Source organism: Cyrtonyx montezumae, unplaced genomic scaffold (assembly GCF_038088225.1).
Source record: "Cyrtonyx montezumae isolate F1298 unplaced genomic scaffold, pur_monq_1.0 scaffold_8, whole genome shotgun sequence".
In the NCBI taxonomy this organism is placed as follows: Eukaryota; Metazoa; Chordata; class Aves; order Galliformes; family Odontophoridae; genus Cyrtonyx; species Cyrtonyx montezumae.
Window position 1 is genome coordinate 20,112,319 of NW_027072089.1, and position 15,351 is coordinate 20,127,669.

Genomic DNA, 15,351 nt, shown 5'->3' on the forward strand with positions numbered 1-15,351 from the left:
TCTTTTAATCTAAAATGTTGATCACAGTCCGAGAAGTGTTCTTAGGGGATCTGGTACCCGCAAAAGGTTTGTCCTGATAGGTCCTCTGGTAGCATTTGTTCAGCAGCTTGTGTGGTCCAGTTGTACATCTAAAGCTATGAAGATGAACAGTCATGCAGCCGATGGCTTATTTAATGGTCTTTGTTGTTTATGAAGCAGATAAATGAAAATGAAAATCTTTTTTTTTTTTGTACTGTGTTGTCTTTCCTTTGGTAATGAAGTGCCACTTTGTTTTCTGGTTGATACTTTTCATATCCTTTGTCATAAATAACCATGTAAATAAGAAAAGTATTTTGGATTGTCTAGTCTATACCACCTCTATTGATATTAGATGTTTAATCATTGTTTATTATATTCTTTTTATTATTATTTTTAGCTTTAAAACTGAGGTTTGTTTGTTTTTTTCCCTTAAAATAAATGAAGTCAAGCAACAGAGTTCTTCAGAGAAAGCTGAAAATATTCAGTACAGCTATAGACAGTAGTGTTCTGAGCTGGTAGATGTTATGTAAGGGAATAAACTCTTTTGGAGAATAAAGTTGTGTGAGTACTTTGAAAGTTATGGCTGACATGTTATATGATTGTCATGTAATGGTGCTTGTGCTCACTAAAATGTGGATCATTTAATAAAATATATCCAGGACCAGCTATGGCTATGTAGATTCCTGTTAGTTCAGGTATACAATTTTATAGTGCAATAATAAATATCCTATATTACAGTATAGCTTTTGTGGATTATCTGTGTGAAGGAAACTTTTGCATAGACAGCAAAAAAATTAACAGTCTTAGACATTTTAAAGATTCTGTACCTGTGGCTGAAATTGGAGACCCATATATTCATTCTCATTATATTTTTCTGTGAGAATATGATTTTGCAATCGTTGAATATTACAAATAATTTAAAAAGAACCCAGAAGTTCAGGGAACATTCCATCTCTGCATCAATTGGCAACAAGAAAGAAGAATATGAACAATATATGTGGTGGAAGAGAAAACCTAAAGCACCTGGCTGGCATTTCCATAATTGTCTGTGGATCAAAAGAACAGGTGATAACAGTTACCAGCACCTTCTAGCATCAGAGTGCCCTGACATCTCAGTTGTCCTTTTTCAAGGCTGAGTAGGACTTGGGAAGTTTAAAAGGGCACACCTGTATGGTTGTAACTCTATAACTTTGTGTCAGTATGAAGCAAAGGCAGAGTGAGCCAAAATTATTTTCAAAAATCAGTGTTATTTAAATCCCATCTAATATGAAGGGACTAGTCTTAAAAAAATAACCTCTTTTTAAAAGACAGACTTACACCTTTATTCCTTGCTTTTTGTTGTGTGCTTCTTTCTTCTTGTTTCAGTTCATCCTCTCTGATTTGTACATTGTCAGCCATGAGCAGCTAACAGTGGCACAATTAGGAATTGTTGGTGGACAAAAGCAGATTCTTGTTACTGCTAACAGATTTAGCAGTCATTGAGAAACTAAGAATGTGTGACATTCCTTTTCTCTCTTTCCAAACGTAGCACTGTGGTAATTTGTTGTGCAAACTGTATAAAGAAATTTAGGGCATGAATGCCCTTAGCAGGTCTGACTTTCTCACTCCCAGGGAAGTATCCTGCTATGTGCCATCCAGTGCAGTGGTGAGCATCTGTTTGGAGTAAGGTAATACATAACTTGGCAAGGAATATTTATGACCTTAGTAATAAATATTTTGTTATGTATTATCTAAACTTTGTGACTGTTTCTATGAAGGATGGCAACATCTAGAGTAATAATTTTTAACAGGCAAGAGAATAATGCATTATCTGAACTACATCAGTCAGCCTCTTCACTAATTTTGCAGCTTGCTTGCTTGAGTCAGGTTTGAGAGGTGTAAGAGTCTAGCTATATCAATCAAGTCACTAGGTAAGAGTTTTGTACTGTAAATACTATTAGCATATTCCTGTCTATAAAATACCTAATGTACATTGTCAGTACTGTATATAATAAACCTGAAATGATCATATTTTAAATAGACTATTTTTATACATTTAACCTGTGTATACCTGAAAGCATTAATGGTTTTATGTTTTCTTGCAGCTAACAGAAGATGAAATAGCAACTATTCTGAAATCTACTCTTAAAGGACTTGAATATTTGCACTTTATGAGAAAAATACATAGAGATATAAAGGCTGGAAACATTCTTCTTAACACTGAAGGACATGCAAAATTAGCTGATTTTGGTGTGGCTGGCCAGTTAACAGTAAGTACTTGTGGAAAGATGATTTAAAAATGCTTGCTACTCCTAACCATGTTTTACACTTTCTCTTCTGCCTTGAATTTTGAGTCTGAGGAGGAACTAGTGGTGCTAACAGTCTTTATCATGATGAATATTTAATGTACTGCAAGTTTATTTAGTTTCTGGTGGTTTATTATTATAACCCCCTGCACTTCAAGTGCTTGCTGATCTCACTTTTTAAACTTTTGTTCAAGGTTTATGATTAAGGTTGAGGTGACAGCTCTGGCTTCTAAAGCCTGGTGGCCTGAATCTGATTGGTCTTAACTGGAAGTCATTACATCGACCTTTGGGTGGCTAATTTAATTTCTAAATATAGAATAGATATCAAAGGAATCTGTGAAAATAAACATCACTGTTTTAATTGTATAAATAATATAATTACAGGATACAATGGCAAAACGTAATACTGTTATAGGAACTCCATTTTGGATGGCTCCAGAAGTAATACAGGAGATTGGCTATAACTGTGTGGCAGACATCTGGTCCCTTGGTATCACTTCAATAGAAATGGCTGAAGGAAAGCCTCCCTATGCTGATATTCATCCAATGAGGGTAAGTGTGTGTGTGGGCAGTTTACTGTTGTTATATCAGGGAAAAAAAAGAAAAAAGAAAAAAATGGTGATACAGGAATCGTGAAACTGTGCGTTCATGGACAAAGTTTAGAACTGAAGGTTTTCATTTTCTGTCTCACTTCCTGCTTGCTGCAGTTTGTATTTCGATGTGTATTTGTAGGCTTTCAGAGTGAGAGAGATCGAAATTGGTAATTGCTTAACTGACTTAAGGCAATGTACAGAGCCTGTTTCAGACTGTAACTGTACTTGCAGAGTTCCACAACCGAGGGGCTGTTCACCTTTGCTAAGGGAATTTTGGCTTGAAAGTTGTCTGGGAAAGAATTTAGGATTGCCCTATGTGAGCACTGCTAATGTTAGTAACCCTTGGCAGTTTATATTTTTTTACTGGCTCTTGCAGTCTGTTATTGCATTAATACACTTCTTGCAAAATAAAATGTAAATATAATTAGTCACTGTATGAGAAGTAGCACTTAAAAGGAATTGCTTTGTGAAGTTCATGGTGAAAACTGTCTATGGATGACTGCTGCCAGTGTTAGTCATACTTCTGTTTCCTTTTCTGAAATGAACTGTACACTAACTACACCAACTGGGCATCAACAGATACTCCGTTCCTGGATTGTTTATATCTAAAACCTGTTTGGTACTAAAAAAGCACTGTGTTGTTAAAAGCAGATTTTTCATCTTTGTGCTTTGCTGCAAAAACAACACACACACCAGATCATTGCACGCAGTTTTATTTTGCTTCTGTTTCATATCAGGGTCTCAATCTAAGTAAGCCAGTACTCCTCAGAGAGAAGGTGCCGTTCATATGTGATTACTGAAAGGTAGCACATATGCAAGTTCAAGGGTATTTAATTCTGTCGGATTCTTGGTTTTCATTTGTGCTTTTTGGTGCCAAGATGTTTCCTGAAGCATTTTCAGTGTGCAGCTCAATTAAAGCTAGTGAGTGTTCTGCAGTTTGGAAACGTTACATCATTTTGAAAATGAAACTCTGTGTTTTTCTTACTCGATTTTTTTTTTCTGGGTAACCAGCTATTTTACAATTAGTGTGGAAACTGCAAATGCTCAGAAGAAAGCTGAGAGGAACAAGATAAATATCTCTACTGCTTTTTTAAAAGGGGTAATTTAATTCAGTATGGATTGACATGTGAAAAAAATGTTTTGAAGAACTACTGATGAGAAATGAATTGTATTTGATCGTGCTGATGTTTTGGTTGTACTTTGATTGAAATAGTCTTCGTTATGTCTGAGTTTATTTTAACAAAGCAGCATGCGGTTGCACTGGCTGTTGAAAGGTGAGGACTGCGTTATCAGAGGGTATTTTATAAACATGACAATAGCTGCTTATAAATCAAAGGTCACTGTTTGAGTTTGAAAGCTTGTGAATCCGTTTAATTCTTGTAATCAAATGAGTGCTATCAAAGGCCAAAGTAATTTAACACAACAATTCTGGATTACATAGAACATGTGTTCTTGTTAATAAATTACGTTACAGTTTTAAGGGCTTTATATGCTGTTAGTACTCTTTTGTGTATTTGATACTTAGGTTTTTTCTTAATTTTTATTAGTGAGTTGTTACAGTGGTTAACAAGAAATACACGGATTTAAGTTGCAGTAGTTTTCCCAGTGTCATATGATACAACTTCACAGGACGTTTGGACATATGTAGATGCTTTCCTACTTTGTTTTAGTTATGACACAGAATTGATATAGGCAAGCATGAAAGCTTGGGCAAATTTTCATTGCTTATTCTAGATGTTGCTGGAGTTCTGTGGTATTTATGTAAGGCACAGTTTTGTTGCTTGGGAATGCATGTTGAAATTATCATGTGCGCTATTTTGCTGTAGGCTGGTTGGCACTGCCACAAAGGTAGCACGCTGCCAGTAGGCCATTTCCTTGTCAACTGCATTTACAGCTTAATAGAAATATTACATGACTTCTTTAAACAAGTGTTTTGGCAGAGAGGAAATAGCAGATTCCATGCAAACAAGCATAGCTTCCTCTGCTTAACCACACTCTGGCTACTCTGAAGAATTGTGCTGGTTTCAGCTGGGAAAGAATGAGAAGCGGGGGTTGCAAAATGGAATTTGATGTGGGAAAAAAAATCACTTTCTTTCTGTTCAAGTATTTTGGGTAAAGCTTAATTGTCTGCATACGTATCATCAATGTTATTTCACTTGTTTCTGTGGCTCATGTGATTTCAGTATAACCCGCAGTTGTCATACTTGGTTTGAGGCTCAAAGGTCAAGACCGTTGGCTAGCCCAGCACTCCAATACTTCACTCACATAACAATTACAAAATGCCTTGCATGTTCGAAGGCAGAATTCTTTTGTGCTTTTGGTTGTGCTATAATAATGATGTGCATTGCTAATGGTGAGAAGTGAAACTTCTGTTTTCTCTGACAAATGTCCCTCAGAGAGTAGCTTTAAGTAGTTTACAGTAGTTCTAAAGGGAAAAAAATACATCCTCGAAGTTGCCTTAAAACATAGTGATACTGCCACTAGAAATAGCAGTGAATTTGCAGTTAAGTATAAAAATGACTTGAAAGCAGATAATTTAACCTGTTTGGTGAGTCTGAAAGCTCGAAGACTGATAACAACAGTCAGCACAATGAGCTGGGGTGACTGGAGCTCTTGCTCTGGACCTGCACTGCTGGGGTTCAACAGCTGCTCTCATGTCACAGAATAACTGCAGCATGTATGCTGGTCTGTTCTACTGTGTATTTATATCTGAATTTAATTCAGACCATTAATTGCATTGTTCAGTGTCTCCTTTTCATGCAATACAAAGTTTTTTATGGTAATGGTGGTGAGACACTGGAAGAGGCTGCCCATAGAGGTGGTGGAAGCCCCGTTCTTGCAGACATTCAAGGTCAGGCTGGATGTAGAAACCTGATGTAGCATAGGTGTCCCTGCTTGTTGCAGGGGAGTTGGACTAGATGACCTTTAAAGATCCCTTCCAATGATTTCATGGTATCTGACCCTATTACCTGTTTGTTTCTAAAGGCCTTTTAAAATTTTTATGTATTTATTTTATATAGGGGAAACACAAGGATTGGCAGTTTTTCTGAAGGAGTTATTATGCTTTTTGATGGAGTTTGGTAAAGGACTTTTGAAGCATCTTGTGTTTGCCTATAGTCTCAAATCTGTCATATAAGAGAGATGCTTTTGGTGGAAGATCATCTAAGCTGAGATTTTTTTTACTGTATCTACTGCCGACTTTTTCTATAAGCAAACACTGGCAGTTTTGTGTCCTCACAAGGAGTTGGACAAAGTAAACAATCTTCTGAAATATGAACCTGTTGGAACTGGGCAAGAGGAGCTGGAGAATTGCACAAATGGACAGGGGAAGTGGTTGGAGTGGAGCTGGTGCTTTTGGCCACGGCTACGTGCTGATCCATGTAGACCAACAGTAAAACTGCAGTCTGAATTTCATAAAATTTGCTCTTCTTTGCAAGGTCAACACTTAGTGACAGGATGGAGCATTTCAGATAAATGCTGGTAGCTCACTTTAAAAAAAGTAATATTCTCTTTCAAGCTTATCAGGCAGCTGCAATAATTCATGTTGCTACGGTATGGAAGAAGCAAAGAAGCTGGTGGTAGATGTGTTTTTCAACACTTCACAGTATTGGCCTTTGTTTCTTTATGGTGAGGTTTGTTGGAAATGGACATGTGGGCATCACATGTTCTCCAGTGAATTGGAGGAAGCCAATTTGAACTGCTTCCATTTGCTTTAAGTCCAATCATGATATTTATTTTTCCATGGCACTTACCCAGATTATCCATGCCTCCTGCTTAGCCTGTGTCATTTCCATCCTGGACTAATCTGTTTGTAATAACCTTTCATGCCTGATGTATCTTATAACAATCTACCATTTCCCAGTTTTTTATTCTCAGCAGAATGCATTAAAAGTGGAGACTGAAGTGAGAATTATTGCTGTGTAAAGTTGAAGAACCAAGGAAATTGTCCTGTTCAAGGAAGTTGTCCTGTTTAGTATTGCTGTCTGATTTAGCCAAGTTTTTTAATCATTGAGGAAATGATTTCCTTTCCATCTTCTATGCCAGAAGTTGAGGTTGGGGAAAAAAACACTGTTGGCATTGTCAGGTGTTTTTCTGTGTAGTCACTTCTGACAGAAGGAATGCTTATATTTATGTGTTTTCTCTGACACATGGAATTATCTCATTGATTTCTATTGTTTTATTTGAGAGGTCATCATTGAAATTGCTGCCTTCTTTTAAAAGTGTATTATACTCTTTTCTTGTTTGAGTGCTTTCGCTTATCTTTAGTAGAGAATTTTAGAGAATACTTCCAGAAGTCATTCCCTTTAAAAACTTTTCTGTGAGATGCTTTTTGTTAATTTGTAACTTGAGATCTTGCCTGCTGTTTCTAGATAGCATAAGCTAATATTTAAAGAGATTTAAAATATGGATTTTTGATTGTATCTTACTGTTTATTACTTTACAGCCTCTTTAGAATCTTGTGGAATAAGGGCAGTGAGCTCAGTGGTAGAACTCACCGAGTGGGATTCCTCAGAGAGAGGCTGTAATTCTTCACTGTTTCTGTTGTACCTTCTGTGCTGTGGTGGTTTCCCTGCAATGACAGATGCTATGTGCTCTCAAGCAACTTTAAGTGCCAAGATTGTTTTGAAAGAACTAAATATTAAGTCTTGAAAATAGCATGTGAGACCCTAACACATCCAGTTCTGTCAGTGGAAGAATTGTACTACTGCATGTAATGAAGGGACAGAAAAAGCTGACTTCCCCTTTCTAACTGAATCTTCTGTTGTGTCTTAAGAAAACTGGATTCCTGGGGACAAGATTTTAGTGTGTGTTGTCTAATGCAGTGCCATGTTCATTCAAAATTCTCAGACAGTATCTGGTGGTACACTGTATGAGCATACATGTACAGTGGTGACCGAACTCTGTGACGTGGTGTGTTTGAAGCACAGACCTAAATTTGAGAAGCGAGCATCATGCTGCAGGCTTCCCAGCAATCTGCTAGCGACCTTCACGTGTTTCTGGACTTTGTGTGAGTTCAAGTGTTTGCTTTAAATTCAAAGGGATTTTCTTCCTGCCTGTTTCCATTTGTTTTTATCATGCATTTTTGTTGCAGTGAGCTTTTAGGCAGCTGTATGATGAACTCTTTCCGATAACTGATCCATCCAAAAACTAACCAAACAAATGGTAATTTAGACTGATGTGGTTAACGTGGTGCTGGGACCAGGTTGGGGAAAAAACTCAGTGTCTGGAAATGCTGGGAGAATCATCCCTTTTTGGGGTCACCAAGGTTGCTGCTGAGTTTGACTTAAAGTAGCTGCAAAGCTGTAGTCTCAACTGTCTGATCAGAAATTTGCTCTGATTAAAATGTCAGAGTTAGTTAGGGAAATGCCTGTATATGTAAGTTTGCTGAAGATCATCATCATGTCTCATGCTCCTGGGAGCTATAGCTGCAGGTGCTGTGCTGCCATGTTGCTTTTGGTGCTCTAATGTTATTTACCTTTTGAGTACAGGGAGGGTCTCAGGGGAAGGAGAGATTGCACTTCCTTCTGATGGACTAGGAAGGAGCCGCAGAACAAAAAGCTTCCCTTACTTTTTTGAAGCCCATCCTACCCATTCTTTTAGGATTTTCTAGTTCATGTCAGTAAAATGAGACAGGTTTCTAGACTTTTTAAGGGTGGATGTCCTTGCTGTGGAGCTTCCCTCCTTCCCCTGCCCCAGAATATTCTGCTCTCTCAGCTTCAAGTACAGTTGCCATACTATGGCTGAACTTCATGGGGTGAGCTTGCAATGGGCCTTTGGTTTGCATGTGGCTGCAAGTGTGTGTTGCTTCATAAAGTCACAATTTCAAATAGGTTTTATAACTTTGTTTGAGAACAAAGCAATTAGTACCAGGCAGTGTTTGCATAATAGAAAATAATGCTCCTTGTAGATCTTTTTATTTTTTTCCTCTCCAGTGTCAAAGGAGTTGTTTCCTGTACAAATCACGATGAGAAATACAACTCCAGATAGCAATAGGCTATATAGAATTTATTTTGAGTTGTGTTCTGTGGTTCAAGTCTATACTAATGCCAGCACTGAGCTACAAAGTGCATTTTTGCACTTTGTGACCTCCAAACCTCAAGTTATGACTTAATGTGGCTTTAGTTAAAACATGCTTGATGCTCACTTATATATGAAAGTTGTTCTGGAGAGGATTCTGGTGCTTTTCTTCATAGCTCCTCTTCTTTGTGAAAATGCCAGGCATAGATACAGGGTGTATTACCCTTCGGAACGTAATTTCTTCTGGAGTATCTATTGCCTGCAGAACTCAGGGAGGAAGCAAATTTTGAAGGGATTTCATTTGCCTGGTGGTTGTGACCAGTTCTGCTCTGAGATGGATGTTGAGGAGGTAGAGGGGGCAACTGGGAACTTGGTGATGGGAGAGGAGGTCAATCCAGATAATGTGCCTCTGTGGAGCTGTTTCTTGTGATACAGAATTTCTTCCAATTTTTCAGCATATTTAGCATGGAATTCTAGTGAAAGTTTGTAAATTGTAAGCATTGCTTACTTTTGGTAAACTACATACAAAGTAAAATAAAAGTATGTGAATTGTACTCAAGCATTGAAAAAAAATATGGAGATGTCAGGTTGCAAAATGTATGAATAGGTCTGTGATATTTTACTGATTTTCCTTAAGTTGTAGTTGATAATTCATTGTTTGGCTTCACTGGTTTCAGCTACGTGTACTGAATCTGCTCAGCAGTGATATGCTAGCGTGGCAGCAACCAGCTCTCAAGACTTGACAACTTGCTGTGCAAAAAGGCATAGCATGCTTAGTCCATTTCATGTGGAAAGGAGAGTTCTTGTAATACTTTTTTATGAAAACAAGATAGGAAAAATGTCATATATCCTCTGGCAAAACTTAGAGATGAGAGAGATTTTTCTCTGTAATACTCTAAGGAACTTTTTGAAGAGGTTTTGCCACGTTGCTTTATGCAGAGCCAGTATTCCCTTCTTCCCACAGAATAGACTGACAGATAACTGCAGCTTATGGGACTGAGAGTACAAACCACATAAAGGAATGGACACATTAAGTAGTTCAGTTCTGTTTTTGTAGGGAATCACGAAAGGGTGCTCAGCTGGCGGGCTAATTTAATTTCCTTCAGCCAAGATGCTACTTCATCAGCACGTGGCTCTTCACAGACAGGAAAAATGACACACAGGAGGATGTAAGGAAATGAGGAAAATGTAAGATGGAGATAATGGCAAACAGGGACTGGGTTTCTGGACTTGGAAATCCAGAAGCTGCTATTGAGGTAAGGCATGGGAATCTTTGTGAAATCTGGAAGAGCTCACTTGTGAGAGGAAATCAGTTCATCATGAAGGTTCACACTCGTTCTTATTTGGTTGACTAGTCGACACAGAATGATAGAATATTAGAATTGCTGCACATACTGTGGAAACTTTAGATTGTGAGGTGTGTATGACTAAATCAGAGAGTGACAAATTCCTGTCTACATTACAGCTTTTCATATGTCTGTGAGCGAGTGTATATAATTGCAGACTGCTGTAGGCATTTCTCCAGTTATCTGCTCTTCTATTTTCTTACATATGTCTAGCTTGTTCTTCGCTTAAATGAAGAAATGTCTTGAAAGTTCACATAATGAAACTATTGCACTATAAATAAAGTTCAATTAAAAGTATGTGTGGTTTTAGAATTCAGCATTAATGTTTCACCATGGTTTGGAAGATGCACGTTCACCCCTTCACAACAATAAAATTATTTGGGCAGAATAAACAGTATGTTCATTATTGGTAAAAGTATACCACCTAGGGAGGAATATCTGCATGCAGTGGGACAGACTGGGGGATGAGCTGCTGGAGAGGAGCTCTTGAGGAGAAGGACCTGGGTGTTCTGGTGGATGACAGGCTGGCCATGAGCCAGCAGTGTGCCCTGGTGGCCAAGAAGGCCAATGGGATCCTTGGTTGAATTGAAAACGGTGTGGCCAGCAGGTCAAGGGAGGTGATCCTCTATTCTGCCCTGGTGAAGCCTCACCTGGAGTACTGTGTCCAGTTCTGGGCTTCCCAGTACAAAAAAGACAGGGATCTCCTCAAAAGAGTCCAGCGGAGGGCTACAAAGATGATAAAGGGCCTGGAGCAGCTCTAATGAAGAGAGGCTGAGAGATCTGGATCTGCTCAGCCTTGAGGAAATAGACTCAGGAGATCTGATCCACATCTATAAATATCTCAAATGCAAGAGGCAAAGGGTCGAGGCTGGATTCTTCTCAGCAGTGTGTGGTGATAGGACGAGGGGAAATGGCCACAAACTGAACCATAGGAAGTTCTGCACAAATGCGTGTGGGAACTTCTTCCCAGTGCAGTGACGGAGCAGTGGCACAGCTGCACAGAGAGGTGGTGGAGTCTCCTTCTCTGGAGACGTTGCAGACCCGCCTGGACGCCTACCTGTGCAACCTGGGCTAGGGAGCTGCTTTGGCAGGGGGTTGGACTCCATGATCTCTGGAGGTCCCTTCCAACCCCTACAGTTCTGTGATTCTGTGATGCATTCTATTTTTTTTTTTTTTTCATGAAATCAAGTTTGTTGGTTGCGTGTGTGCACAAAAAGAAAAGGAAATGTTAATCTGTCATGTGTAATAAAGTAGCAGAAACAAAGAATATTTGAAATTTGGACTGGAACTGGAATTTAATTTGAATTAAATGGGAAACATTTATTTCATGCTTCTAAATGAGGATTTAATTAAAATTAAATTGGTTCATCTTTTTAGACTTATCCCTGAATAGGAAATTTGAAACATACTTCTGTTGATGGTTGGTTTTCTCTGACTTTGATTAATCACTTTCAAAGTAAGTGGAGGATCAGTACAGTAATTTCATAATTACACACAAGTGAGTTAACTTGAAACTTTAACTAAAATAACTGTAAGGGAAGTTTGATGTTGGTTGGCTTCATGTAGTGCTGTGTATCTTTTGTGTATTATTCAAATTCTTAGAAGTGCTAATCTGAAAAAAGGACCATACTGTGGTACTACTATGTTATTTCCAAAGTACTTTAATAGAGAAATGTTTGACATGGGAATATTATTTTTCAAAGACATTGCAACAGTAAATGGAGGCTGAATGAAGCCATAAAATTGGTGGAAGGATTCTTGATGACTTCAGAGAGCATTGGATCCAGCGCTACTTCTGTAAGAATTGTAAGAATTTGATAGAACTGTTCTGTGGGTGAAACCTGGAATATATTCAACAAACCTAGGACAGCGTGGGTTAACATTGTCCTTTACTACTGGGCTGGCTGCTTTATTCTTGGAGGAAAGTTAGAAACATGCAAAGAAAACCAAAAGAACCTTCTACCTAGAAGTTCATTCAGAAGTTTTAAATCACCGTAGATCTGCTCATTTGTGGTGTTAGGAAAACAGTAAACATAGATCAAAATGCAAAGCAAAACTGTTTGGCAACTTGAAGATGTCAAGAAAATTTAATTTGAAGTAGGCAACCAGTGGTAAATCATCAAAATGCACTGAAAATAGAATCACAATTTGAATGTTACACGATGCTTTTTTTTATTGATCAACTTTATGGACATTCTTATTTGAAAAAGCCTTTCCATCACTTGTTCATGTAATTGTGTGCTGATTTTATACAGTTTATTTTTACCTTGCAATATGGACTTGGATAAATACTCAGAGAGGTGTTTATGTGCAGACTTATGAGAACTCCTTTTACTAAAAATTCTACAACACCCCACAGGTTTGTTGTAAAATATATAACAGATTTCAAAACTTCGAGGGAGTAACTATACATATATTTACCACAGATGAATCAGTTTCTTTTAATTTCCATCATCTTTCAAGTTTCACGATTAACAGAAAATATACAAGGTGAATTTTTATTCGCAGGTCTGGCAGCAGGCTTTATTGAAGAAGAGGGAATATGTGTATTGCCTTTAATTGAAGTAGGTCTGTTTGGATTTTTGCTTGTGACTAGTGTCTTGTTAAGCCTTCAAAAACCTAAGTAAATAATAAGTTCATTGGCATCTTGAATCAGTGCTTCCTTATTGAAATGAATGATATGTTCATTCTTTTACATAAACTTCAGCACATTTTCTATGTAGCTAGTAGACATGGAATACTTTAAGGAAATTAACTAGAATATTGCCAAAGTCATAATACATTATTATACATTTAAGAAGCAAAAGTGTATTTGAGTTATGGTTGGAGGGACATTTACTTGATTTTGAATCGTGAGAGAAAACCACAGTCCGATTACAATGAGGATATTAAGCTTCTAATGCTACTTGCTGTAAGGTTGTCTTTTTTAAGCATTTTAAGTTTATACAGATTGTTTACTTGATTTAAAAAAAATGGTAGTCTAAAAATGACCTAGATTGAAAGGAGGGTAACATTTCAAATTGATAAATCTTATTAAAATTGTATGTACCTTGTTTCTGTCTTGGTATTAAATTACCTTAAAACGTATACTCAGTAACTTTTAAAGAGGATGATACATAATAAATGTAAGAAATTTATTTAAAAGGAAAGGTTGCCAATTAGACTAAATTTGTATCAGTTAAAACTTGATGGTCTAAAGACAACTTGTAATCCTTTTCTTGTTATAAAGCATTGTCAAATTTGTAGTAGTATCAGTTAAAAAGTTTATGGAAACTTTATTTTAAGGTGGTTTAAAACAGAACTAAATCTTTAATTTGTATTGATGGCACCTGTTTTCATTTTGTTTCCCTGGCAACAGCAGGGGTATCAAAAATTGCCCATGGACCACCCTGGTTTCGGAGAAGAGTGAAACCAGCCTGACATTTCAATTTCAGTCCTTTACTAACTAAATAGAGCTAGAGCTCTACATAGTCTAGTAGTCTGTGAACTAACTCTGATGACTGAGTAGGCAATTTTTTATATTTTATTTTATTTCTTTATTGCAATTTTTGGTACTATTTGCAGTTTTTTCTATGTTATTTTAGAAATTCATTAAGAGACTACATAGGAAGTACTTTGAATAATAGCTGTGTTGTCTACCTGAATAAAGTGAAGTAAAAGTTTGTATCTGTTAGCGGTGTGGTCTGTTTTTAAAGCTGTGTGGATCCAAGTTCTTATGTAAGTTGTTGTTATTGACATTCTGCTAGGAAAGAAAGTAAGCCAACACAAATGTTGCCTCCAGATTCCTGCTTTCTTCTTGCCTCTGCCATGTTAGAGAATTCACATTGATTATGAGGATTGGGCTGTTCGGAATGCCGTGCGTATCTTAATGCCTTATGGGTTTTAAACATTAGTCCATGTTTTAGAAAGCAAAAGTGGCTTAGTGTTACGTTCCTACCTGAAGAACTCTACTAACAGAAGTCTTTCTGCAAAGTATTCCTGAACTTCATGCCAGCCTGATGATGATAAAAATGTTCTTGTGGAGCAAATGAGAACTAGCAAGGCAGCTTCTGATTTGTGAGAATTACAGAAACAGTTGGGAAGTTTTCAACATGTTGCATTTTTTATTCTCCCCCAGAAATTTAGAGTAGTTCGTGAAGTGATCTAATCTAAGAGAAAAGTATTGTAGTGGGATTGGATTTCGAAGAGATTCTAGGGAACATGATATCCCTTACAATAGTTCCCAGTACCTGGGAAGTGCTGGTACTGTAACCATAGAGTTGGAAATAGAGATGGAAATAAAACATCACAGAATATCTCAGGTCTGACAGGACCTTTAAGATCATCTAGTTCCAACCCCCGTGGTCAGGGTTGTCCCCACCAGATCAGGTTGCCCAGGCTGCTGTTTTTTCTTCTTTGTTTCTTTTTTTGTTTGTTGTCTTTTTTGCTGTTGGTGGTGATAGTTTCTTTTATTTCATGTGCAGTGAACATCTACCTTACTGGAGCCCTAAGTAGTAGGAAGCCCAAGATTTACTGGGAAATTAATTTGCATGTGTGGTAATAGTCATCTGTTTCAACAGGAATGTTCCTTATGGGATGTAATAATGATGCTCTCTGTTCCAAGGTCATGGTTCATGTCTGCAGCACTCTCACTGTCCTTTGAGTATTTTATGAATCTTGTTTTTTGGTCAGTGAGGGTAGAATGTTAGCTCTGTCTTGCTTTTTGTTTGTTTTATTATTCAGGGAAACAATTGTGTAATTTTTTTTTTTATGTTCAGAAGGAGTAAATACTCAGTTTTTTTGGAGTGAAAATCAATCTGTGCTATTTCCCAATTTAAAAAGAAGTAGAAAAGAGAAAAGCTTTCATGAATGCAGTGCTGTTCAACACTTAGATGTAATTGAATCTTGTAGAAAAGTGAGTACAAATTTTCTTAAGACTAGATCCTTCTTCTATTTGTGTTGTCAGGTATCCTTAGACTTAAGTTGGGACAAAATGGTGAGACTGGAGCAACTGGATGTGATGCCAGCTTCTTAGTGGGAAAATATGTTGAGCACAACGTAGCTAGAAGGTTCTTGCTCAACTGGAAGTAGTACTGTAAGCTGGCAGTGCTA

General features: G+C 37.5%; 1 protein-coding gene across 2 annotated transcripts in view; it reads left to right on the forward strand.

Moving 5' to 3' along the window:
- Positions 1-15,351, forward strand: part of STK3 (serine/threonine kinase 3) — a 128,532-nt gene that overhangs the window by 21,807 nt on the left and 91,374 nt on the right. For both annotated transcript variants that reach the window (XM_065751688.1, XM_065751689.1), the window contains exons 5-6: positions 2,103-2,267; positions 2,688-2,855. In XM_065751688.1, the coding sequence (XP_065607760.1) occupies positions 2,103-2,267; positions 2,688-2,855 (333 nt within the window). The remainder of the gene's footprint in view (positions 1-2,102; positions 2,268-2,687; positions 2,856-15,351) is intronic.